At 40.2% G+C, this 26559-nt stretch overlaps 1 protein-coding gene across 8 annotated transcripts in view; it reads right to left on the reverse strand.

Annotated features, from left to right (window-relative positions):
- ARHGAP17 (Rho GTPase activating protein 17) overlaps positions 1 to 26559 on the reverse strand; it is a 49146-nt gene that overhangs the window by 15544 nt on the left and 7043 nt on the right. For 7 of the 8 annotated variants that reach the window (XM_087732020.1, XM_087732013.1, XM_087732016.1 and 4 more), the window contains exons 2-9: positions 9771 to 9810; positions 5505 to 5609; positions 4596 to 4672; positions 3363 to 3474; positions 3087 to 3163; positions 2265 to 2376; positions 1360 to 1428; positions 1118 to 1199 (exon numbers count right to left, since the gene is read on the reverse strand). In XM_087732020.1, the coding sequence (XP_087588146.1) occupies positions 1118 to 1199; positions 1360 to 1428; positions 2265 to 2376; positions 3087 to 3163; positions 3363 to 3474; positions 4596 to 4672; positions 5505 to 5609; positions 9771 to 9810 (674 nt within the window). The remainder of the gene's footprint in view (positions 1 to 1117; positions 1200 to 1359; positions 1429 to 2264; positions 2377 to 3086; positions 3164 to 3362; positions 3475 to 4595; positions 4673 to 5504; positions 5610 to 9770; positions 9811 to 26559) is intronic. The other variant, XM_087732019.1, reaches the window with a different exon arrangement.

A 26559-nucleotide genomic window follows, 5' to 3' on the forward strand; every position in this document is an offset into this window, starting at 1 on the left:
CAACTGAAGTCACACCCTACACTTAGATGTTAGATACTGGACCACTTAGACAACATGCCTCCTAGCCCACCTTCTAGGATGGCTAATATGTTCTGAAGCATTTGTCATATGAAAAGTTTGTACAAAGCAGCTAAGCAACAACAACAAATTTAAAGCAGTCATTCGTAAACAGAGAGCCTTCCATACAGCCATAATGCAGCCCTGATTCTGTGTAAGCATCATTTGTTTGCATTACCTCTCCTCCCATCAAATCTACAGACTACAGATATTCTATATCATCTTTCAGCAAGATGCTCATGTTTCTTGATATATTTACTTTAATGGTTCATCTTTTACAACTTGCATGTGGTCCACAACTGAAGATACTTGAGTCTTGCTCAGCTCAGATTATATTTTTCTCAGACTTTGTTCAGTCTACTTCTTTTTCAAAGCAATTAGCAGATTAAGAGACAGTATAGCCAGTATTAAGGACAGCATTTTCAACAACACAGTGCATCTTCATACCAAACCATTAATGATACACCTTAACTCCCACTGACAATGAAAAGCTTAGTAGCGTGGGGAAGAAATGAAGCTGTATTACTCGCTTTTCTTAACTGCTGATATTCAACACAATAACGTGAACGCTCCATTAGCCAGCTGTAGTGCAGTGTGCACACTGGGAAAAAGGATTGCATAAAAGAAGGAAAAAAAAAAATCAAACTCCTTAGACTAAGGGCAGTTTTTCTGATAATCACCTAGTAATAATTCAAGGAGCAAGGACCCTAAAAAGTTCCTAAATCACAACGAAACTTTCATTGGCCTAAAAAGCCAGGTATGAATTAGCAAAAGGTCACATGATATCAAGAAAGAAGTGCAAGCAAATAGAAAAATCCTTCCTTTACCCTCTCAGGTATCAGCCAGATCCTTAATATTTTATTAGTGTGTTAAAATATGGCTGGAGAACTCCAGAGAACACAAAGATGGAATTATGCTTGGGAATGTAAAATTGTTAAGTAGATCAAAATGGCCTTATTAAATAAGTCTGCATGCAAGAGAATCAAGATAAAGGAGGAGAATATTGTGCATAGGTGGCACAGGCAAGGAGAAGCATCAGCCAGAGCACAGGTTACTTTACCTTGATGGACTTGAATTTCGGGTAGGACCTTTTCTATGACTGCTAATGCTTTTCTATGGTAATCTGCTTGTGCTTCTAATAACTGAGAACAGAAGCCACATTTTAAAAACAAAAAGAGCATTAGCTTCTGATGAGCACATAATACAAGACTAGAAGGTTTAGCACACAAAATGTAATCTTTGAGAATTGAGTGTCTATGCACATACGTGCTGCAATCAAAGTCATATTGAAAAAACACTCACCATAACAAAACATCTAGCGTATTCCCCTTCTTTGGACACAAAGTTATACATGTCTGCTGCTAGTTGATCCTTTGAAAAAGAAAGGAACACAAAATAGTACATCAAATTTACAGGGGCATTTCAGCTTATACAGAAAGACAGAAGTACATTTGTTTATTTTGCCTGCAGTAAGTTTGAACTATCGATTCAGGCAGTACAGGAATCCAGTAATCCACCTACTCTACTACATGTATTCTTCCAAGCAAAGTTAATTTAAAATCCCTAACTTTGTTTTAAGTGGGCAACTGCTTTGCTATATAAGTCAACAATTGGATTGTATGGCAATATGTTATTTACAGCCAGTCGCTGCACACAAAGACAAGTAGTACTAACAGGTTTTTGGTGCTCAGCTCAACTGCAGCATAATGTAGTATTTGACAACTGAGAAGTGAAACTGAATGTGAACTGCTCGGAGCTTTAATAGTCAGAATGTTCCTTTTACGTCAGCAGCCTCAATTTCATCCAGGTAGCTCACACTGCATGGCTACTCAGTGGCTTGAAGCACACGGACACCCTGAACATTTCAGGCAAGGCTAAGACACAGTTCCGTCTCATACCTGTCTCAGACTGAAACAGAAAATAATGTAAAATACCCATCTCAAAAAAAAAACCAAACCCAAAACCACAACAACAAAAAAAACCCCAACAACCCAAAGTAGTTCCTCGTTAAATTCAAGCAATTCAGACAGAGATCAGCTAGCATTAATATACCTTTAAGACATACAGCTTCTTAACAGCCACATAATTTGCGACTGCAGTAATGAGACAGCCAGTTCCACATGGAAGGCTTACAGAAGCAGCCATATTCTGATTGCTGTTGCTGCTAATGAGAGGTGCATAAAGGATAGAGACTTATCTTGTCATACCTTGCACTGTTCTACTTTATTTCCAGCTTCATCCATCTCTTCCTTAAGAGATTCTATTTTTGAAGGATGCACTTGAAAATTTGTTCCTGAAGTCTTGTGGGCTTGATTATACCTGTGGAAGAAAGGCTTCAGCCATTTGGTGACAACTAATATTAAACAAGAATCTGCATTTATGGCTCCCTTGAAATTGCGTTCTTTTGACAGAAAACAAACCCCATAGTTTCAGACGTTTTCCAACAGAACTAAGGAAGGTGCTCAAAATACACCATTTATGACATGCTGGCATGATTCACAAAGAGCTAAACAACTCTAAAAATCCACAAGAAATCCTTCATTCTCTACAACCTCTAACATGGGTGTATAATATGTCAGAACTACCAATCCCAGAAAATGCTACATAAATATCACCACAGTTTAAGACCGTTTAAAGGGACTTAAGGGTAAGTTGAACAACCTAGGACCCTACCAATGAGGTGGCCCAATATAATGCTGTAAAAGCACTTGGCGTGATTATAAAATTAGACTCCCATTCTTTATTTAAGTTGGCAACTTAAGTGAACTGGAAATAAGATGAGTTTTCAGCATTTTTCCAATTATATATAGGCATGTCAGAGCTCCAAAATCTTGATTCTGTTTCAATCTAGTAGTTATGAATACTTTTTTGAATAACTTATATGTAAGTTTGTCTTTTTTTAGCAAAGTATTAACATGCATACAGTAGCATTTCAGAAGCAAGTACCAGCATCAGATCAGATGCCATGAGATGCCAAGAAGAAGTTAACGTGAATAGAAAAGGACCTAGTAATTAAAACTATTTCTTACCTTCCTCTTGCCGAATCCCAGTCCAACACCAGCTTTGCAAGCTGTTTCCTCTGCTTCTGAATGTTCGGGATCTCTGTCTAAAGCAAGAATTCAAGGCTTATATTTATTTTTGAATTGTGTATTGTAATAAACTACATTTTGTAGATTTCATATCCACTCTCCACCACTAACGTATGACCCGTTAAAACAGCTTTATTATTAGCAACGAGATAAACCCTTTTTGCTCAGTTTATACATAAATAGATTTATTTCTTCAGTCAGGCTGAAGTGACTTACCTCTGTTAGCAGACACAGTGGATCTAAAACTTCTCTTTCGATCTGTACTTCATGCTGAGAGAGCTCCATTGCCAGTTTATTTTCTGCATCACCACATGTATCTAGAAGTTTCCTTTAAGAATTATGGGAAGTTGTCATGTGAATTACTACTGACTAAAGAAGAAAGATTCAAAACAAAACAGTTGTGGCCCTTTGTCATCTGCTACCCTTTTGGAAAGCTTTGTGTTGTATAAAGCAAGGCATGACTTAATGGCATAAAACCAAGACGCTCTATGCTGTCATGGGCAAATTTGGGATAGGCAAGCAGTGTTATTAAACCTTTGTCTCCTAAAATTCCTTAGACATTACAACATTTTTGGAGGCTTTAAGTCATCTAGGTGATTATACTGGCCCTAAGGGCAGAGAAGTTAGTATTTATTTCAAAGCCCATCCTTCCATCTCACCAGATGCAGGAAAATTGCTCAATGCAGTATTTAATTTTCTCCTAAGCCCCTTTAATGTGAAAAAATCTTAACACCATAATGCTAAGTAATCACATATGTAGCAGTCTCAGGTTCCAAAACCATAATTTGATCTTTGTTTTAAGCTTGTTCTAGGGAAATAGATTCTCTAAGATTTTTTTCATATTCTCTAAGATTTTTACCCACATTTAAATCTCCTGCAACAGCTCACAAAAATGCACGTAAAGGTTTTTAAGGTCATTCTACACTGTCCTCATTAGAATTCCCATCAGCAATGAGGAAACACATTTGCTCTAGGAATTCAGCATATTGACATTCATTTGTTTCAGCCACTTCCCTGTAAGTTGCAAATATGCACTTTGCCAGGATAAGGAAATTGGCATTATTTTAAACTAGAAGCCTTTAATGCAAATTGGCATTATTTTAAGTCATTAACACAAAACTGCAGAATGCAGTATTTACACTAAATTTTAAACTTTAAATGAAGATAATAATTTTACTAATCCACAAGGAGAAAAGCCACTTTCAAAAGCTTTTAAGATAGCAGAGAATCAGAATCCTCTGGAATGCAATTCACAGCAAGCCTAAAACTTGCCCCCAGAATCATTCCAGAAGAAACGCTTGCTCACTTTTTCTCCCTTTGGATTAGAGAAGGGATCTAGAAATATCAGCTTCATTAGATTGAAAACAGCCTTTATGTACCCAAAGTCTCTAATTAGAGCCCTGCAGGCAGTAAAATGACAGACCGCAACTTATAAAGCCAAATACTTACCCCAACAGAGTTTCATCACTTAGCTGGACAGATCCTTCTTGCATATTTTGAGCAAGAGCTGTTAAAGGAAGTTTTTTCTATGGAACAGAAGGAACAATGCTTAGCTTAGTGCTATCCACCCTTTCCAGCTTACCCAGTACATCCCCCCTAAGATTTTTCTCTTCTTCCATATGGTTTCTATTACACACATATGCAGCTCATTCTTTGACTTTAAGAAAACAGCAAGTCACAAAAAGTTTCACGCCTCAAGACTCCTGTTCTCAGATACTTTGAAAAGCACTTTCTTCTCAGTCTTAGTTGGAATGACTGGCCCCAAATGAATCTCAACTACTGTCAAAGACAAGTAAACAGTTTTAACTTGAAATCTAAGCAACTAGCTTGTCATCTGTCTCTCTGCAGAGGTTCGTTCTGTGTCCCCCTGTTTTCAGGAGGTCTCTTTTATTCAATAAAAGGTGAAAACTTGAATGCTAATTATTTCTGGCTCTAACACTTTAAGAAAGCCTACGTACAGCTTTGCTGAAGAGGGGCAGAAATCAAACGTGTACAGAAGAACATTTACAGTTAACTGCAGATGTCAGTGCACAAAGGTAATTCTAAATAGGAGGAGCATGATCAGAGTTGCAGAGTATCTTCTCTTCTTAATCAGGTCTTATGGAAGCTGTAAGTACTCAGCGCACTGCAGAAACAAGTGAGTGCCCTGACACTACTAAGGTAGTCCAAGGTCATGTTACTATATCTGGATGGGGAATTACAGCCAGCATTTTACCAAATAACATCAACATGTGAGATGATTTTATGGAGTTGTTCTTCTCTTGGATAATTTGAGGCATAGCAGCTGATCAGTATTTAGAAGGCCAGACCACATTCAGACTAGTCTCAGAAGACAAGCCAAACGGCAATTGTACTTACATGTCTCTTATCAGGATCTGTACCATGCTGGCCCTGAAAACATGCAATTAATCGCTTCTGTGCAAGGTGGCATACAGATCTCACAGTGTCAAGACGTCTCTCGATCTAGTCGGCAGGAGGGGGAGAGAGGAGGAAGAGAAAACAAAACAAAAAACAGAAGTTATTTCCCTGGCCTCAGCAGAAAATCTTCCTCCTGTACGACACTTAGTTCTGGGTTGTGTGTTTCTCAAGTTCTACAGCTTACAAAAAGTTCAGATGCTTAGCAGAAGTGCCTGACAGCAAAAATGCTTGGAAAGACATTTAAATTGCTTTTTTGCCTCAGTGGCACAGCAATTCAGTCGAAGCTCACAATGCTCACAAGACTGGAGAATGGAAGAGGAAGAAAAATGTTGCCCCTACTTTTTGTCTCAGCAAAAGAGAATCAGGTTGATGCTTGCCATCCGAGACAAATGGCACATGCAGATATCTAAGACGCTAATTTAGGGAGAAAACTGTGGGAAAACTTTCTCTTTTTTTCATTATGACCTTGTAAAGTAGAAGGCTAAAGACTTATCTGACCACTCCTCTACACTGGGCCAAACTATGTACTGCAAGCTTTCTATTGCATTTCCTTCTCTGGCTGTTAAATACAAGGACAAAGTTCCCATACGCTAAGTAAAATAATATTTTCAGGGAGAAATTAGATTCAAAAGGGATGCAGAATGAAAAAAATAAGCGTAAATGCACAAACAAGAGCTCTGTTTGTCATAGTATATTTGAGACATGGCTTAATACATAGACTGTGAATATGACAGAGATAGGCATTAATAAACTGTTCTTTTAAGGGATTTTAAATAAGGAATTTGGACTATTTTATTTCAAAGAACGCCAAAAGCAAAGTGATGAGCACTGGGACAGAACTGCTTATGGCACCAAGCTCTCTATGCACAGCACGAAAAGAATGCAGTTTATCTGCATTTTGATGACTCACCAAGAATAAAAGGAGGCCCTTTGGAATGGCTTCTATTTAAAAAGCAAAGGGGGAAAAAAAAAAGTAGATTTCATCTGTAGAAATAATCTGAACAGACTCCAGTTTTTCATACAGCTCTAAAATCACTACTATTACATTTTCAGGAGGGCAATAATTCTCCCCAGCTTTCCTATGAATCATAAATACAGATTAGCTGATGGAGTAATTTTAGTGATAAGTTATTATGCCCTGTGTTAGCTCCTGTTAAGGGCACTGTACCTGGATTTAAAGCAGGAGATATACTGTTTGTTTTTCCAGAGGAGGCAGACTGCTATGTTCTAGTGAACACGAAATGTTATAAATTCTCATTTAGAATGCTATACATCCAGGTAAGAATGACACGCTTTTTCCTCCCAACACGTTTATTTGGCACTACCACAATGTTATTTGGCACTACTATGACAGGATGTGTATATCCCTAAAGTGGTTACAATTGGAAGGATGTAATTAGGTCTCAACAAAAGCAGCTAGTAAAAACTACAGCTACTAAAAAGGACAGCAGATCCAACAGAAGAGGAGCCTTCAGGAGTGTGGACTGGGAGAAGTTGCAAAAAAGAAGATGGCAGTAGAGGGAGGCACAGACCGACAGGGACTTGGTGAGGACCAGGACAGAATCACTGCTGTTGGACGTGGGAGCCCTGTCCTGAACATATGAGCAAGTGCAGAACTGGGCTGCCCATTTCCTTTCAGAAGAGGGAGGCAGCAGTTCTGCTAAGCTGTATCCTGGAGGAGCACCCAAAGCCGGGCCCTGGGGCTGTACCACCCATCAGCAGCCTTTGCAAGCCCAAAGGGAAGGTGAAAAAGAACCAGTATACGAGGGCTGGTGAGTTGAAGGACCGATGTAGGAAGACCAAAGTTTCACTGGCTACATGAGGCACTGAAGGGACTAAAAGCTCTTGACAGCCACAAGATGAATCCAAGTTGAGGTGCTCAAAAAGCTTACTAAAAATCTATTACGGTAGAGTAAGGTGCAGAGAAACTGCCCAAGAAAGACTGCTCTGAAAGCACAAGGCATTGCCTTTTATTTACAGAGTATATATCAACAAGCTCAAAATTAAGTCCACTTCAAAAAAGTCCATATGAAGACACATGAACAAGAAGGTACTGTTTGTCGTCTACTGTTGCAGCTAAGACGATTCATTCTGTTGTGTTATCTTCAAAATTAAATTCCATCAACACATTCTAAACCACCCACTATTTGTGAAAGCATTTATTTTTGCAAGGTCACGTAGTTAAGACTTTTTAAAATACTGAGCACAGTGACCTAAAACATGGTGACATCCTGTAACTTAACCATCTTACAGAACCCAGCAGACTAACACAGCCCTTGTCAGCCAGGCATGGTGGCTTACACTCCTTAGACTCTGGAGCACATATATTCCCAACAGCCTCTTTCCAGGCAGTCTGAATGCCAAACTCAAAGGGCAGAAGACTGATAGGAGGAACATGACCCCAAAACTTCATGATAATGTACTCCCCTCTCTGATCTGCTTTTTAGTTCAAAGATGTCAGGAAAACCATGAAGGACATTAATCTCCATTAAGTTACCTTTGAACTGAAAATGTGACCTACAGGCCATGCTGCCTGTACCCACAGGGCATCTTCAGTGTACAAAACATCACACAATTGCTTTAATATACGCTACAAGGGCATGCCAGAAAGCGGGTCTATTGTAGAAGCCTTTCCAGTACTGAAATATATCCCTTGTCTTCAGACAGGAACACATTTGACAGAGATAGTTGAAATGGAGTATTACACTTCAGAAAACAGAAAAAAAGCTGTGGCAATCCTATGTCAAAGCTTGAGCTAAATATAAAAAAGAACACTGTGAAACATGTTTATAAAGTGAACAGTACCACGCTTTTAAGCTCTTTAGTTAGATAAGAGCCCTCCCCCCCCCGCCCCAAGCCCCCAAGAGCAAACAAACAAGTGAGTAAATTCTTCCACTTGGGTGTAGCCAGTCTGCTCCGTGCCTGGGAAAGCCTTGCTTGCAAAATTTTTTTGGCAACAAGCAGCAGTCCTTTTAGCTTTCACTTCTTGTTACTATTATGCAGCTAACCAAGAAAACAGATGGGCCCTTGAAGGCTATCAAGGTGTTTTAACATCCTTTGTGCCATTTAACTGGACACATCTCTTTAGAAATTAAAAATAGTATTGTTAAACTGTTAAGATATTTATGGTTCAAAGAGAGCAGTCCCCTGAAAAGCAGGGTAAAATGTTTCAGGTCAACTCATTTCACCATTACTCAAGATGATTTCATGTATTTGTGCTGAATTCAAGTTTTAAAGCTGATACATTCTCTCATCTACTTTAATCTGAACAGCTGGAGTCATATGAAATAAAAGCACTTGCATCGTTTGTTTGGCTTCCATGTTTCATATACAGGTCCTGAACTTAAGCATACTAAGATGCTCTGCAATCAATTTGAAATAACCATTACACTCCACGTCATGTGGAACAGCTAGCCTGACTTGCCTTGCCAATTTATCTTCTGCCTTTTTTTTTTTTTTTTTAAGTCTTTCACAAAGTAACCAGAGGAAGAAAACTATGTAGAACAAATCTGTAACCAAATGCATTCCACGTAATCAGTCAACCTTGTTAATCTAACCGTTGCAACTAAAATTCCACCATGAAAGTAATGCTTGATTAGATGGCATACTTTCAAAAAGATGACAAGTCTGCAAACAAATCAAATGTCAGTGTGATAAATTTGAGAAGAAATATCACAAGCTAAACAAGAAGCATTTGTACATTTATTTAGAGCAATTCCAGACTTTCAGAAAAAATTGACATTACCTATTAGCAAGCAGTTGGCATGTTTTTTTGCCACTTCTCTTAAGGCTCAAGTTGACCTCCAAGAAAATCAGAAATCAGACAGAAACCAGCTGTGCCTAATCACAGTTTCTTCCCAGCTCATCGTCCTCCACCAGACAGACTGGCAAGTCATTAGCACTAATAGTTCATAAGCTTAACAAGCTAGTTCATTTAATTAAAAGCAAAAATGCTTCCTCCTTCACTTTATCAAGCCATATGATCAGATTCAGAAACAGAAGCACCTGAGTTTTTCCACTCAAACTGTATCATAGTTTTTTCATGTGCTGAGAAGTCAGCCAAAGACATCCTTCTTTTCATCCCTGTCATTTGCAGTATTTTTTTTTTCCCCCCACATTGGGTAGTCCACAAAACTCGAGGCTCAAACTTCACAAAGAGCATTTAAAAAAAAAAACAAACAAAACATATTCACTGTGTTACAATACCTGCAACAGGTCTTCACTGAGTACCTCTGTTTTCTCAGCCCTAAGGGAGGAAAAAAAGACCATTGTCAGACTAATTAACATGTTCAGGGTCAAAGATTGCTACAATGCTTTCAACAAAACCCATTCAGTTTCAAGTTATAATCCCATTAGGGCCATTGCTGCAAACACCACCATGTTCACTATGCCATAGGTGGTAGCACTGGCTCCTGGCCCTGGCACAGTGAGCAGGGATGGCTTGCCTAGCACAGGGTGCTTGGGAAAGCCCGATATTCCTGGAAAGCCCAGCCCACAGCACGAATCCACTGCACCAGGCTCTAACGACATTTCAGACTGCACATGGTTTAACACAAAGCAAACTGGAATCCTGAGTAACTTCACTTGAATGCAAAGATGTATTGAAGCAACCGGAATTTCACTCCATGTTGTTCATCAGGTAATGTTATGAACGCACCTGATGTAAAGGAATATAAAGACACAAGAAAAGCAGGACAGCCAACTTCATCTTTTTATATTTTACCACTGCAGAGCTTTATCAATCAGCAATCGGTGGAAACTGTAGCCTCCACACCTTCCCTTAACCTGACATGCCCACAACCTTCATCAGAAATTTCCCATTACCTCATTTTGCCGACTTCCATAATACTAAAAGAACAGAAAGGATTTATTACTTAAAAAGATCAGAAATTAATAGTATTCCCAGTAAAGGTCTACCCTCAAGAGAAAACTATCTGAATACTTACATACTTCTAGACAAAATATTAACAGTTGTTACAAACATACTCAAATCTTTACATGTACAGTTCCACACCTTTTTCCAATCCCAGTTTACACATAAACTTTGAATTGTTTAGTGTTGACACAGATTTGTTTGGTGTTGACTCATTTGCTATAACAGTGCTTTATCCTACCTTTGTAGATCTATAAAATAAAGATAAATTTAGTTCACCCGTGATCTCTTCTACTTGGCTGTTCACCGTTACTCCATGTCTACTGCTATAGAGGACTTGGAGGTACTCCAGTACTCTTATTTTCCTGTTCAAAGGAGTTTCCCTCGCTGCTGTCGGAGTTCCTCATCTATGACACTGACTTCCTTCTCATCCTGCAATCCATTTAATAACCTACTGCAAGACTGGTCATGCACAGAAAGTTCATTTTCTTGATCAGGCTTCATCAGCTGAACATGTGAAATGCCTCCAAAGACAATATTAATTCACCTTAAGTTTGGGGGTTTTGTTTGTTTGTTTTCAGGCATTTGACTTCAGTTTCATGGCACATTATCTGCTTGAACTATTCATGAACCATAAGGTGTTTAATAATTAAATACCAGAATACAGTAATGCTCAAAACCTCAACAAGACTAAGACAAAAGCCACTTAAATACTTTGATAGCAACATAAACTGCAAGCACTGTAATATTTATTTAAGAAAATGCATAGAAGACAAACTTTTCTTCCACACAAATAAAAACAGTGTCTGATCAAAATTATATCCTGTTAGAGAGCAATTTTTTATTTTTTTTTCTTTCTCATTCTTGCAAATCTCCCCCGAAATTACATGGAAGAACTACAGCGTAAGAATACTCCAGTTGTTAGCACCACTTTGATAAACAGATTTTAATCTTAAGTGGCAACTACTACACACATCAGCTAACTGATTTGATAGAATACAGAGCTACTAAATATTTCTGTAGGAACGCGGTGCTGTGCATGATAATGGTTTTACACAAAATTCCTGAGCAGCCAGAGTTTTCTGTCCTTCAACAGACTGCCTAAGAGATGAGCCACCTCTATTTCTAAAACTGAATTTGATAGTGTACATGCCTTTCATGAAGAAGGTGCTGTATTTACCATGGCTGACATGGCTTTTGGTTTCAGACGCCATTTTCTTCTCAGTCCTGTTTTCCACAGCTGAATGGATGCTTTTCACTAACAGCTTTCACGAAGTTAAATTTTACCCACCTTTAAGAAAGCGTGTATGGCACAGAGTCTATACGATGCTACCAAACGGCATATCGCTTTAGCTTTGTACCTCACCTATGCACACCTTAGCAAATGGCTCATCTTAAATACCAAGTCACGCTAAGCCACGCATATAAAAAGGCACCAATTCAAGTACCTGTCGGGTAAAATCCCATTCTGATTGAGGCAGCACACTGTACACCAGGATCGACAGACTGAAGATGACGGAGTGCAGCCCTGAGAAGGACACAGGCTGAGCAAACTGTGTTTACCTGCCATAAGGTCACTAAACACCACAGCTCAAGGTGTCTTCTGCAAAAACATGGACTTCTTTCAACAACAGCTGCAGTCATTTATAAATAAAACTGCCTACTGGAAATGATTTCGATATTTAAGAATAACCACTTGCAGTTCCAACCATATTAAGATTTTCTAGTTAAAGCAACCAGCATTTAACAAAAGATTAGCATGGCAGTGTATTACTAGTGCTCCAGCAGCCAGCTTGCTAGTGGACTCAATCTTTCCAGGGTAACTTGGAAAGACAGCAAGCCAGCAGCAGTGCCACACACATGACGTGAGGGGATTAACTATGCATAACAGACTATGGCAAAAGTAATGGGAGAGCAGCTGCCTTCACCTTCACATATATCCAGGTCTCAGTTTCCTTCTTTTGCCTAGAAATCTGTTTAAGAAAAAAATGCAACTGGTTTCTCCACCTACATTATGCAACTGAAGCTTGCACTGACTCCCTTGTATATCCCTCTAGTCCTTAGTCTGGCTCAGTGTAAATTAGATTAGACAGAGGTGTTTCAGCAGTTCATTCACCCTGGATGCTGACACACTTACGTATCGATGGGATATGAAACAGACACCACAGAAGTGGAGATCTGACATACCAGGAGAGAGAACACAACCTTAACCTAACCGGCAGTTTTAGGAAATAAAACAGCCACCTCAGGTGGCGTAATTTAAAACAACTTCTAAGAACATTTAGAGTACTTATAACTGGATATGTACACATCATTAAAACCACTGAACTGCTGATAATCACAAGAATAGATATGGACTGAGAGTTCACAGATTTTTTCCCACCCATGCAGCAATAATCAAATTTCTATTACTATAACATTTTGTAAATTCACTTTTAGCTATCATGAAATGCATTTTATAGAAATTATTTTTACAGGAAACAATGTTCCTTCTAATATTATTCCATATTTGTGTTCAACAGAGCCTTTCATTATACTACTATAAAGTTACTGGATGCTTTTGAATGGCTTTAGCCACAGCATTAATTTAAAGCCATCAAACAGTATAGAACTTCCATTTTAGATTTATCAAAAGTTTGATTTTCTCCTTCCCTCCTTTTTCCTAGGAAATTATATTCATTTGAGTGAAAAGCAAAGATAGTTCAGTAATGTCCTAGCAGAAGTTTGCTTCCATTTAAAATATGGTTACCCGCAGACTATATATCATTATATGAAGTGCAAAACAATTTCCATATATTTATCTTAAACACTCTTTGTACATCTAACTGGTTTATCAAGGATTTAAAGTCACAACTCGAAAATCCAGACCTCCTCCTCTGAAGTCAGGGATGTTTTACCCAGTCATCGGTGGCAGCAGGACAGCGTCCCCAGGTCAGCACCGATTTAGAAAAGCCACTGTTGAGGATGTCAGGTTCGGAAATGCGAGAGGAAAGACCTCACCCTTCCTGCAGGCCCACATTCCACCTTTAATAAGGAAGCCAAGAAAGAGCCACTAAATAATACTGTTTTTCAGTGACCACAACCATGAAACAGAAAATGCAACCTTGCGATAGCAGCACAGCCTATCTCTTTATTGAGCAGCGAAAAAGCAACAAACCGAAGGTACCTCTGTCTCACTCTGAATAACAGGTACTACTAGTTTAAAGTTTACATCTAACTGCAGCTTAATGGGACACTAATTCCTTCTGCCGACTAATTAGACAATTAGCAAACTTATAGAAAATAACAGAATTTCTTTTTCATTGCTAAAGTTCCATCCTTATCCCTTGTTAGGTCTTACTTGTATCTTATCTAGTTGGTAGCACGAAGCAATGAAGAAATCCTTCTGGAATCAGGAACCGATTAAGAATTGGAAGATTTAGTTGCAGAGAGTGTTCCCTAGGGCCTTATCAAGCCCAGCACTGCTGGTAGCTGGCCTCCAGCCTGGAGACCCTCCACTGTAAGTGTGCCCCATGAGATATCAGGAACACAGCCCACCCCAAACTGAGATTATGAAGCCCAGACTACAGCAGCTATGGCTGTTTACATTCCCAGCAGCTAAACTCAATACAGTCCAAACAGTTAATTCTCAGTTGCAAAACGAGGTCCCTCCAAGCCATTACTCATGGGGAAAGCACGCCCTGCTGTCCGAGCTCCTCCCGCACGCCGGGAGGCCCCAAACACGCGGGTTTGTGACCGAGCTGTTTGTGCAGGAGCCATCCCCACGCTTCCTGACGGCAGGATCCGCTAGCACGCGGCAGGGAAACGGGGCCTGCCCAGCCCAGAGCCTCCCGACACCTCTGGTGACAGAGGTGGTGCTCGCCTGAGACGGGAAAGATCACGGCACAAGCAGCAGCCTAGAGGACGCCGGACTCGGCGCACAGGGCTTGGCATCACACCCTGCCACAGCAGCGGCACACAGGCTGTTCAGCTGCCTAAATATAAGATAGCTGCCTCACTGGCAGCAGTCCACTGGAAGCAGGAACGGAGCTGGTCCCCCAGGGAGAGGATGGTTTCTGAGAACTGAAGGTGCAGTTTTTTTGCTACAACAGCAGGCAGGATACCTGTTACGCCAGAACCTTTACATGAATCAATTGGTACAAAGTTTTTTGATTAACATTCAGCAGTGCATTTTAAAAGACTGATTTTAAAAACAAAAGTGAACAATCATTTGTTACAGCTATAATCACTCCTTAACAAATAAAGAGGATTAAAACTACTGAATTCAGTAAAAACAGTACTTTCAAACCGCTTTTCACACCGAGTTAGCACAACATCCTGCGCACCGTGCAGAGCTCCGTGAGCTGCTGTCAGTAGCAGCAGCTGCAAAAGCAGTTCTTCATCTCTTCACTGTCCCTTTCCTGCACGGATAACAATTGGTTTTGCCATGTAAGCCAGCTCAGGCAGCCAAGCTGACTGAAAATAACCTGACAGAAATAGTCGTTTTTCAGCCAAATCAGCTCCCCAGATTCACCCTTCAGACAAATAACCTTGCTGACACAGCTCTGGGGTTGGAACAGGTAGCAAAGAGCAGGTGAGGCTCTGAGTACAGCTCAGTTAGTGAATGTCAGATTCTTCAAAGACAGCCAAAAAACCTGAGCAGAGCTAGCTTTTCACATTCTGATAGCGTAACACTGATAAACTGTAATTTTCAAGAAAATTTTTTTTGCCAAATTGATTCTTCAAACAATTTTTCTTTTCAAGACAGCAAATAGTGTACTTAACATGAAATATGCCATGCCGCATAAATGCTGGTGCCATTTTCTATTTGGGGATGGCATGGCCAGAAGTAATTGCCTTAACTCACTCCAAGCAAAAAACCAAGAGGTTTGAGAGTGGAAAGACTGTATTATTTTTTATTCTAGACACGTTAATTACAATACCTTAGCTTGCTATGACATTTTAAAAATTTATTGCATGTGCCCCCAGTTGGCCTCCTCTCTTTAAGTGTTTTATAGTATCATTCGTTTTATTTCTTTCCTTCTTTCCGGAACGGCCCTTCAGCACCGCCCAGCCTGAAACACCGCTGGGCGCGCAGGGCTCTGCTGCGGCTTACTGCCTGGCTCAGCTGTGAACAGGGTGGGCAGAACAGTTCTCACCCCTCAGGTTTAAAACTTGTGCCCTCACTTTTTCATTTTACAGCTCCTTCACACTTCCAGGCCAGAAGTCTTCTCTGTACATCTGGAAACAGCAGATGAGAATTCCTGAGATAAAAGTGTTTATTTTCCACAGGGAAAGAATTTACATTTCCCTGTATAAAATGAAGAGGCTCTATTAAACCAACACTGGAGAGTTAAAAAAAAAAAAATAAAGCTTCATCTAAACAATATTTGAGATCTCATTGGCTTCCCAGCAGGGTCCTGTCCACCACCAGGGCATCAGTCCTGACCCTGGGGCTGATATCAAAGGCAGGTCAAAGCTACAGAACTGGTGAAAATTTACACTCCTGAAAGGGTAACAAGGAAGGGACAAGAGCAAACCTGACATGAAGAGCCATAAAAACTTGGACATTCACAACAGAACAAGTGACTCAGTTCAAATGTCAAAGTGGAAACAGAAACCTTGACTCATGCACTGAGGATGAGAGGTGGAGCTGGCGGTAGGTGATGCCACGGGAGGGCAGCTGACTTCATGACGAAACGACAAGTCCGCGTTCCTGAACTCTGGGAAGATTTCAGCAGAAGCAAGGAGACGTCCACCCAAAACATGAGAAAAAATTAAAGCTAGCCCTCCCTGCTGTTTGATTTTCCTAAAACAAAGTATTTGTTTGTTACCAAGAGTAACCAGATTAACTTTGCTGGCGAGTTAACACTTCAGAGCACCTTTGCCGGGCTGGCAGCACATCCTGCCTGCTTTCCACATACAATAGGCAGGGTTTGCTGCCAGGAAAAATGAAAGAATCAGCAGCTCTGTTCCAAAACAAGGAATCCAGAATTAGAGGACAATTTCCCTTCTAAAAGGTTAGCTTTTTTAACATTCACTAAGACAGACTTCATAGAAAACATCACTTAAAGGATTACACCAGCTGACTTTAACCCATTCAACATTGTGCTGGGTAAACCCTATATTTTATAATCTAAGTTTATGGAACTTAATTATTAAACACAACAAATCATTTTAAAACTAAATGAAAATTTCAATCAGGGGAAAGAGCTGAAACAGCTGTACAAGACCAGAGACAAACTCAATGATGCCTTTTCAATCAGGGTGCAGAAGCACCACCAACACGCAGGAGGAGTGACTCCTGAGGGCCATTTACTATACACTGAAAGAGATTGCTGCAGTCAGTATGCAAATGTGAAGTAAATCATTGTTTATGGCAGTATCTTCCTTAATTTTTACTTGGTTTTTACTTCAAGAAATCAAGGTGATGCATGGAACCGCTGGTTTTCCAGCTCAGAAGAACATGACAAGGTTTTCCCTGCTCCCTCCTCCTCTTGGACAGCCAGGCTCACGCAAGGGCTGCTTACCTGAACTAGAATTTAAAGTACGTGTTGCAACATATTTCTCACTTCCCATATTCTACCCAGATTCTGCATTTCTATATGCTTTTCAGAAGCTGAGATCTTTAACACATTAAAGGATCTTTCTGTGCGACTGGAAATCAAAAATCCTACAATTGTGGCCTTCATAAACACGTATGTTAAAGGTTACTTTTCAAAAACACTTTATTACGAAAGATTTATTTTGCTTCCTTTGGCAGCCTGTGGCAATACTCAGCTTTGTGGATATACCGTAGCAGTTCAGTTTCACCTGCACAGCATTTTGAAGACAAGCCGGAGCAGAAACATGTTTGGCCAAGTACGCTTCTCACCACAGAAACCAAGTTCATTATGTCACACAAGCCCCAAATTAATCCCGTTCTGACTCCGTACCATAAAAAGAAACAGCACTTATACTGAAAGTAAGGTGACGAATTGGGATCCTCAGTGTAGTTGAATTTTTTCAAAAGAAACTAGCATGACCCAAGGTAAGTATCAATATTCTATGAGTTATTTTTAAACATTTTAAAATCAATTCAGAATGACTGTCAGACAATAGTCACCATTTTCAATATTTATTTAGTATTTAGTGAACACTGCTCACAACCAGTCACCAGTTAGACTTCGAGCTTGCCTACTATCCCTGTTTTTTCACCCAAATTAACAATATGAACTTCTGCACAAGTATTAAAATCGCTTTCATCATAAATCTGGTGACCACTGACGCTTTAGTGGCAGCAGCAGAAATCAGACCAAAGGCTGCTGTTTCGAAGGAGATAACCCCCAGCTCACTTCTTATGGTGCAGAACCAGTTTTCAAACTAAAGTGATGCTCAGGTCACCAATTTTAACCCATGCAGGAAGTGCTTTAAAAAAAAAAAAAAAAAGATGCATCACCTCCAAGGCACCAAAATATTTCATTAATCAAGATCTTTATCTTTAGAACCCTGGGAGCTGCAAAACTACAATTCAGGCGTCAATAAGCAGATGAAAATTTCTGCTCCTTTGTCTTCCTTTCTCCACTGAGTTCCTCCATCAAACTTTGCTTGGTCACTCAAATCTAAAAGCTGCAACTTTGATCTCTTCTATAATCTCAGCCACCCAATGTTGAAGAACGAAGCCTGCCTGCTCTAATTAAAGGCAGACCAGGCTTTAGAAAGATAATCATCTTGGAAAGAAAGCAGACTGTTCCTTTGCAGTTGCAGGGAAACCCATGACAGACTGTTCGCATTAGGGGATCTGAAATTCCTTTGTAAGTGAAATGGATCCAAGGCTCCTCTCCCAAGCGAGGCAGTGAATTTAGCTATTTAGAACAACTGCAGCTCAAGCCAAATCCTATTTTAGGGCCACTCTGAGGTACTGTCACTGCAGCAAGGCCCTGCACTGCCCTTCAGAACTCCAAACCCCTCCTTGTGAAATATACATGGTTTTAATATTAGATATTAAGAATGAAACCAAATATGGTGCAGTTTGAGAAAAAATACTGTTCAGTTAAGTCTACGTAACAAATCCAGGTAGATAATTTTGAACCACATGAACTACAAATTAGAGATGAATGTAAGCTGAACTTTCTAGATGCCAAAAATACAATAATGGTTTAAATGCAGAACCAGATTTAAAGCAATTTTGTTTGACAGAGGAAGCAAAGTTTCAGTAAATGGTCTTTGATGAGTCTGATAGCTTTTAAACACTCTGGATACAAATAAAAATTCACAATTAAGTGCTTCCAGTTGACTACTGTGCCAGCAAATCAAATTCTTATTGCTAACCTACTATTTCATACCATGAACAAAGTTTTAGCTAGCAAAGCTCTCCCTGTATTCTTTTCAACTTTCAAAAAACCAAGCCTCCACTCATAGTGTATGTTAGGCCAATATAAAAAAAACATGGTTTATTTTTGAAAAGTGCATTTGATTTGTGAAAGTATTAATACCTTCAGAAGGAAATGCAAAGTGCTGCTGTAGGGGATTAAATTTCTAAATGCTTAAATCCAGTCAGCATAAAATCTAGCAGCGGTCATTTGTGTTTGTTCCCCCCCCCCCCCCCCCCGAAGTAAGAAAGAACTATGTCAAGCTGTCACAAATTAGTGATTAAAAACACCCAAGGAATCTGAGACAAAGCTAAGCTACACAAAAAACTTTTTAAACTTATCAAATCATAATGTATTTTCTATGCCTTGCTTTTTCCCCTCTAAGTATTACAATATACATTTCTCATGCTAAGTGCCCACTACTTAACATTACTATAGAACTTGAACTTTCCAAACATGTCAGTTAATATAATTTATAAAAAAATGTATACACTCCTACACAATATCTTGGTAAAGAACTATTTTTAATATTTAACTGCCCAGTATTTATTTACATTAAAAAGTTTATTTTCACACAAGGCCCTTCCCTCCTCCAAGCCAGCAACCACCTTTCTTCTACGTATATAGAAGAATTTTAACTAAAATTAGCTGGGTACAATTTTGATATAAGAGACAGTAGAGCAGAAAGCAACCTAAATAATTATTGAATTTGTTATTCCTTAATCTAAGGTGCAATTTTACAATCCCTGTATGCCAACATAAACGTTGCTGCTGCCCAAATGGGAAGTCCTCCTGCTGCCTGTGTGCTCTAGCAGCATTCACAACCAGAGTCACACCGGAGAACTAGGTCTAGTTAAAAACTAACTAACAAACCATAGCAATAAATTAGCCTGCAGCCACCTCCCTTGCCCAGGCCAGCTCTCCAGAGCTGCTCACCTTGTCCCTTCACAGCAGCCTGAATTTGTGCCAGCTGGAGTCACCATCAAATCAAACCCACAGCAAGGAGCAAACATTGGATTCCTCCCTCAGGCACTTTCCTACAACCTTTCTCCTTTCCAGAGTCCTGTCTGAAGCAGTCCCCCTTCCCCAAACTCCAGGCGCAGATCCTTGGTCCTTGCATCCCTCCCCCGCATCAGTAGCGGTGACAGGCAGCTCAGACTGGAATTACGTCCAATAAAAGAAATCGCTGGTTTCCAGTTGTCTTGGCCCCCTCCCCTGGCCACCCCATGGCTGCACCACTGCCTGTCCCCAGGCAAGGGAGCTGGCACCAGTGCAGGCTGGGCAGGGAGAGGGGAAATCTGTCCCTTTTAGCAACAGCAGCTACTTAAGATCAGCTTAAGCTGATCATGAAACTGCACCCTGGGGCCAACATTTCATTAACACTGAGGTGACATCAGCTGGCAGAGCTGCTGAAAAAAGTTGTTGTGTCCTCCCTCCTACCATTCTCGGCTGCTCGCATCTCCCTTTACCTGGCACAAGCATCAGCACTAGCCAACAGCTCAAAGGACTGACCCGGCTGAAAACTAACCTGGTTGGAAGAAAACCCATTTTTCAGTCAGATTAACTTCACCGCCAAGATCATGCATGCAAGTGCAAAGAAGCGGTGGGAATAAGCAGAAAGGCAGCTAGGGAATCAACGCTTGGCAGAAAGGGCACTGCTGTGAAGCATGATGCAGTGGTACCTCTTGACCAGAGAGCTAAGGCAGCAGCATGTTTCTCGATAAGGGAATGCCTCATGAATTTCCTACACGTGGGTTTGGCAGCTTTTAGTTTCAGGCAAGGACCAGTCCCCTTGCCAAACCACCTGCTGACATGAGAACTCCTTCACATTTAAGGAAAGAAGGAAAAAAAAAAAATCCAAAACCCACCAAAAAACCTCAAATGTATCCTGAACTTTCTAACAAGACACTACTTTCCATTCTAGCCACAAAACAGGTGGACTGCCCACTAACTCAAGGCATTTTTAAATGTTATGATTTCTTTTACCAGAAGCCCTGCATTTTCAATCACTGGAAAAAAACCTCTAAGAAGCAGTACCACCTTTTGCAAAGGCAAACCTTTTACAGTGCAGACACGTTTGAATAGGAAAAATAGGTAGTACAGGAATGAGCAAAATACACTAAACTGCTAAAAAAATCCTGGGTGTTTTTTGCATATTTGTTTGCTTTTTTTGCACTTTGGCAGGACATTTCAGCTACATATTACCTAAGTGTCAAAAAACTCCAATCCAAAAATGAGCATTTCACCAAAGGTAATGCTGTTCTTAATATACTGCCCAGACAGGTCTATTTTAAGTTCGGGGATTCACAAAATTGGCAAGAGAAAGCCTTTGAAAAGGAACCAAACTGAATCAACACAAAAAGCAAAACAAGGAAACACAGAAAAGGCAGAACAACGAAGTAGGAATAGAAACTAAGAAAGCAAAAAAAGAGTTGGAAACTTTGAAGTAACAGTAAAAAATGTATAAGGGACTTCAGGGACCTGCAGTTACATAAAATTGACTAATAGGTTAGTGACAAAACAGGGATTATTCTTTATGCCTACTATTTCACAAGGAAGCCTTTGCACTGATTTTCTTATCAGTAGCCATGATTAACAATTCATGGCTGAACCCTTTACTATGTTTCACCAACAGGAAAGCAAGTTTCTGAGCTGAATCTGATCATTAGCCCGCAATTGAAACAACTCATCCCATTACTGGGTTTTACAGCACTGGATATAGACCTCTGTTTTTATGTTGCTTAGATACAGTATATACAAGACCATATTAATGTGTATAACATGCAGAACTATGCCATTACTGTCCTGCCATGTGTTGCACATGATGCTTTTTGCTGTTCTAGCATGAAACCGAAAGTTAACTCTATCACTAGATTTCCAAGAAACATGAGCCTCGGATGAATAGTCTAATCAAGGTTTATTAACCTCTACTGCACTTCAATACACACTTGGACCTGCTGTTACAAAAGCAGGATTACTTTATCCTACTGTTCCATTCCTACAAAAAAAAAAAATCAGATCAGAACACTTAATCTGCGTATTAAATCGGCTTACAGCAAGACAAACCAGTTAAATGTTTGACTGAAACAGAAGCTGCAACAGTTTAGCTCACATTTATTTTTCTGTATGAAAATGTTAGCTTTTTATCTTCCCTTCATTTTCTATAGAAAATAGAACTTAAGGTGGATTAACATTTCCTATCGATTGCTTGATAATTAGTTCATAGATGCCAAAAAAAGTTGGCATTTGAATAAACTGCTGTACTTTTCAAAGCCATATCACAGCCATAACCCTCCGATCTGCATGCAAGGCAATTTATCTTCTAAAAAAGGGCCAACCTTATAACTTAATTTTCGTGTCACTGGCTAAAGTAGTTTTTCATAGCCTTACCTCTGTCACCAAGGACACGTGCATGGGTATGCCACAAGCGGCATGCTCCAAGAGCATTAACAGCTCTCGGCAATGACCTACCTTTTCTGTGCAACGCTCAGCTGTACAAGTTAACAGTTTTCCTTTTATTCGTTTTCACTCTGGAAGCATCATTGGGATCTTGAGAAAGACGCAATATAGCCAACAAATATATTTATACAAAAATCTCAGTCCAGCAATTTCTGGCACAGGACAACTTGTAAGACAGTAAGAAAACACTCCTCCCTTATTGATCCTTCTCACCTAAAACTGATTTGGATATTTTGCATAGTCATTTTTTGCAGATCCCCTGGCTCTTTGATTCATTCTGCTGCAGTCACTCCAGGATGTTCCTGTCATTTTACAATGCAATTAACTTCACAAGAAGACAACCTGTGTCAAGGGGAGAAAAAAAAAAAAGGCTCCACCTCACTTAGAAGAACTTGTGACCTCACCCAGCTGGCGTGTACTTATGAGAGCTGGTTTCCTGTTGAGACAGCAGGATTGTCCAAGCATAAGATGCATGACTATTCTGACATGCTTTTATCAGCAACGGAATAGTGATTACAAACTCAAAGCCTTTAAGGCTGTTTGGTTCCTAAGGAATCAATTTTAACCAAAATGTTCCAACTCAGTTAACAAAGAAATGTTGCAAATAAAAAGGCTACTCAGAAGTTCCCTATTTTTTTCTTGTCTAGACACCAAGTGCTGCTTTAAGCACGACAGTGTCCGTGAGGATCAAGTTTAGCCTTGCTTTCAAGACTGGTACCTATAACAATCAAGCAGCCCTGAAAAAATAAGGTAATCAAGCACAGTAATCTGCTAAAATCACTTGATATGTCACCACCAACTACTGTGAAGCTACCTGGTTCTGAATTACCAGAGATCAGCCATATCTTCCCCAGTTTAATTTGCATTATTGAACTCCCATAGGTTTCAGACCAGAGCTGTGCCATAGCAGATGGGGGACAGCTAATTGCTGCCTTATGTAAGACCAAACACAGTGGGCCAGAGGTTCTCCTCAAGCACCAAAGAAATGGAGCTACTTCTTTTAACAAGTTATGAAACCTTTCTTTCTGGAATCTGTGCATAATATTAGAAAACATTTCTAACACACTAAGACACTTTTCATTTAACCACATCCTAAAAAGATCTTATGTATTTGCCATTTTAGCATTTGCTAATACAATGACCTCTAAAGAGCAGTTCTGGTCACATTATCACAATATCTGATCCATTATCATTAATGAACCTAAAAATACCATGCAAGTACCTAAGAAATACATTTGCTTTCCTAAATCCCAAGTGTATCACATTACAGCATCAGGTTGAAACAGCTTGTTAGATCACTTCTAGCTATTTTAGCAAATTAAATCATGACTATTTTAGGATTTTGACTCCGGGCATAACCTGGTATTAAAATTATTTGCTCTAAAGAACCACCATCAGATCAAGCTAGAATCAAGAGATCACAGCTTCATCTACAAAGAGGGTAATACCACGATGATTTTGTTTATATGAATATCAGAAGAGTTGGACTCCACCTCCAGTGTGCAGGTGCACAGTCAACAGTTTAGCTGAACAGCTGTCACTATAGCAGATTCAAGTATATTTTTACCTTCACCACTCTGCTGTTATGTCAGATACCAAAACTTCCACTTTGGATGCACCTAACACCCCTAGACAATATATCCTTTCCTCCTCCGCTTCCCTGTGATGCTTCAACCCCGGCAGCCGCACGGGTCCAGCCATGGATGGTGACTCAGACTCCGGTTACAGGCCGTGACACAAGCACAGGGCACCAGGTTTGGCACAATCATTATTGCTGCCCGAGACCCTTCAGAACCTGTGAAACCACCCGAGAAATCTCTGCACAGAAAAACGACATTTTGTTTATCGTTTTAAGGCAACATAAGACTCTGCTTTCCTGAGGCAGATGCTCCCTTCACCCTTGCGTGCAGCCCTGACCCGCCAGCAAAACAGGAAGCCCAAGGTGATCCAGCTACAACAGATCCTACAGTGTCTGTCTGTCTATTGTGAATATTTTATCAGTCCTCTAATCTGCTTCATCAAGCAGCAGCATGATGAACAGAACCAAAGGAGATGAGGACACGCATGCAACAGGGCAACTGATATTTCCCACATCCCTGAGTTTGGAGTCTTTTAATTTCTTTTTCTGCAACAAAAATCTGAAGTATTTTATATGCTGCCCACTCAGCGGTTGACACACAAGTCTGCCACAAAGTTATATACTACCTTTTTTCTTCTAACCAACAGGCTTTAGCTAGTTCTCTACTAGAAAGCACAACATTTTATTAAGGTATCTTCAAGTCAACAAAATTTAGCACAACTAAAACAAGTCATTCTTCACCACTGAATACCAGAAAATTTTGTGTATGTTTGAAAGGCATTTTCTGCATCTATTAAGGCGAAGCAAAATAACTGAAGCTTCACGTGTTTGGGAAGCACCCACTGGTCAGGAAAATAAGGTAACACACCCAGGAGCTCATTCTTACATGCTGCAGGCACAGAGAAACATGTTTCTCTCCTACACAATTTCACTTGTGAAAACAAATAGATGAATATCAAAATTTGGACTTTCAGAGAAGCAGGGGAGCAGACTACATTCTTCAGCTGTTTGGTAAGGTGGAGCTCTGTGCTAGCAATGACGGTGCAGTCAACGCACGGACCAACACAAGCCTGGTGCTATCAGACATCAGCCACACAGAAGCCACCTCTGGCTCAGGAAGCTCCTGAGACAGACACAGCTGGCGGCCGTGAGAACACGCGTGGGAAATGCCACGGGATAGCTGAGCCTCCCACCCTTCCTGCGTCATCGGCTTCTGGCCGCTGGACATTGGGCAAGGCAGACGCAGCCCAGTCAAGACATTCCTGGGTTTTCATGTGGTCTGGAATCGGATCACAAGTGATGAGGCTTTTTAAACTGCGGGCTGAGCAAATACTTACTCATTGATTTAAATTCTGTCGCTGCCCTTAAAAGAGCACTACTTCATGTTGCACTTGTATCTAGAAAGTTTAATACGGTGGTTTTCTGGAAAACACCACACTGCAATGCAGTAAGAGCAGAGCATTACACAGTGAGCAACTTCTGCAGAGAAACACGTGTCTTAAAAACACAACTTAATTTCCTAACAGTTTCTATCCTAAGGATTCTCAACGACCTAGACTTTAAACCAACACGAGATCATCTCGGTCCCTGAGGAATTAAGAGATGCTGATAAACTAACTGACTTTACAAAACTTAGAGGGAACAGCTAAAAGCAGGCCAGAATACGCTCCTTTGTTTTCTGACTATCTGTTCACAGACAAAACCTCTCTTCTCACCAGAGGTTCCAGTACAGCAATGCCCCTTCTCCCCAGCAGCAACAGACGTTTGGCTTTACAGACCTTACCAGCTCACAGGTTGTCCGCTGAGACAGAACAACTGAAGAAAGTCACTGCAAACTACTAAGTCACTACAACTTAAGTAAATTCAGGTAATTCTGCCTTTAGCTTTAGAAATCCACTTGAATAGTACACGGATCAATGCGATTAACAGACATGCTTACAAAATTGAATCTAGACCACAGCTTGGACATTTTATATCCACAAGCTATTCCACTTATTGCTGCATTAATGGCAGTCGCAAATACACTGACGAGTGCCAAGTCTTACCACAAGCAGCAGCCCCAAACTGAAAACATAATAGCTGCATGTTTTTCTATAATTGGAAGTTTGTGCTGTTGGAAAAATCAGATTCCTGAGCTGCACAACGCATTACATTGTGTCAGTTTTCCCCAAAGGGTGCAGGAAATAGATAAATATGCAGATATCAAGAAACTTTGTTGATACTGCTGAGGCTGAGAGGCAGCGTTAAAGGGGTAACTTAGTTCTTTTCATGCTTACATCTCAGATGGAAACACCATTTCGCAAAGTTCTGCACGTCTGCGCAGCCCATTCAGTAGCGCATTCAGTAGTAGTAGAGAAGTGGCTAAGAGGTAATTAACAGCTTATGCAGCTGCATACGCCAACTCCAGTGTTTCAGTCAATATAAAGCTTACCGCCTCCCTGCTCTGCCTGTTCAACAGCCAAAATACTAACATGCAGATGTTTAGATAACACATTCCCTTCGCTATTAGTATACGAGTGCTTTCGCATTCACACAGATTTTATTCCAATCAGTCCTTGACAGTTAGTTACATGAAGTCCAAAGGTCTGCACATGTTCAGGGAAATGGATCTTCCCTAATTCAATCTACTCGGACTCTTTAAACCTGTCATTGAGTTAATCTTCCATCCAGAAAGATCTAAGTCAATCTTCTAATTAAAGAGACCTTGAACTCCATTTGGAGATAAACAGGAAATGTTTAAGAGAACTATTATAA

The sequence above is a fragment of the Nipponia nippon genome, unplaced genomic scaffold (genome assembly GCF_047370975.1).
Source record: "Nipponia nippon isolate SJK-2023a ecotype South Korea unplaced genomic scaffold, ASM4737097v1 scaffold_5, whole genome shotgun sequence".
NCBI lineage: Eukaryota > Metazoa > Chordata > Aves > Pelecaniformes > Threskiornithidae > Nipponia > Nipponia nippon.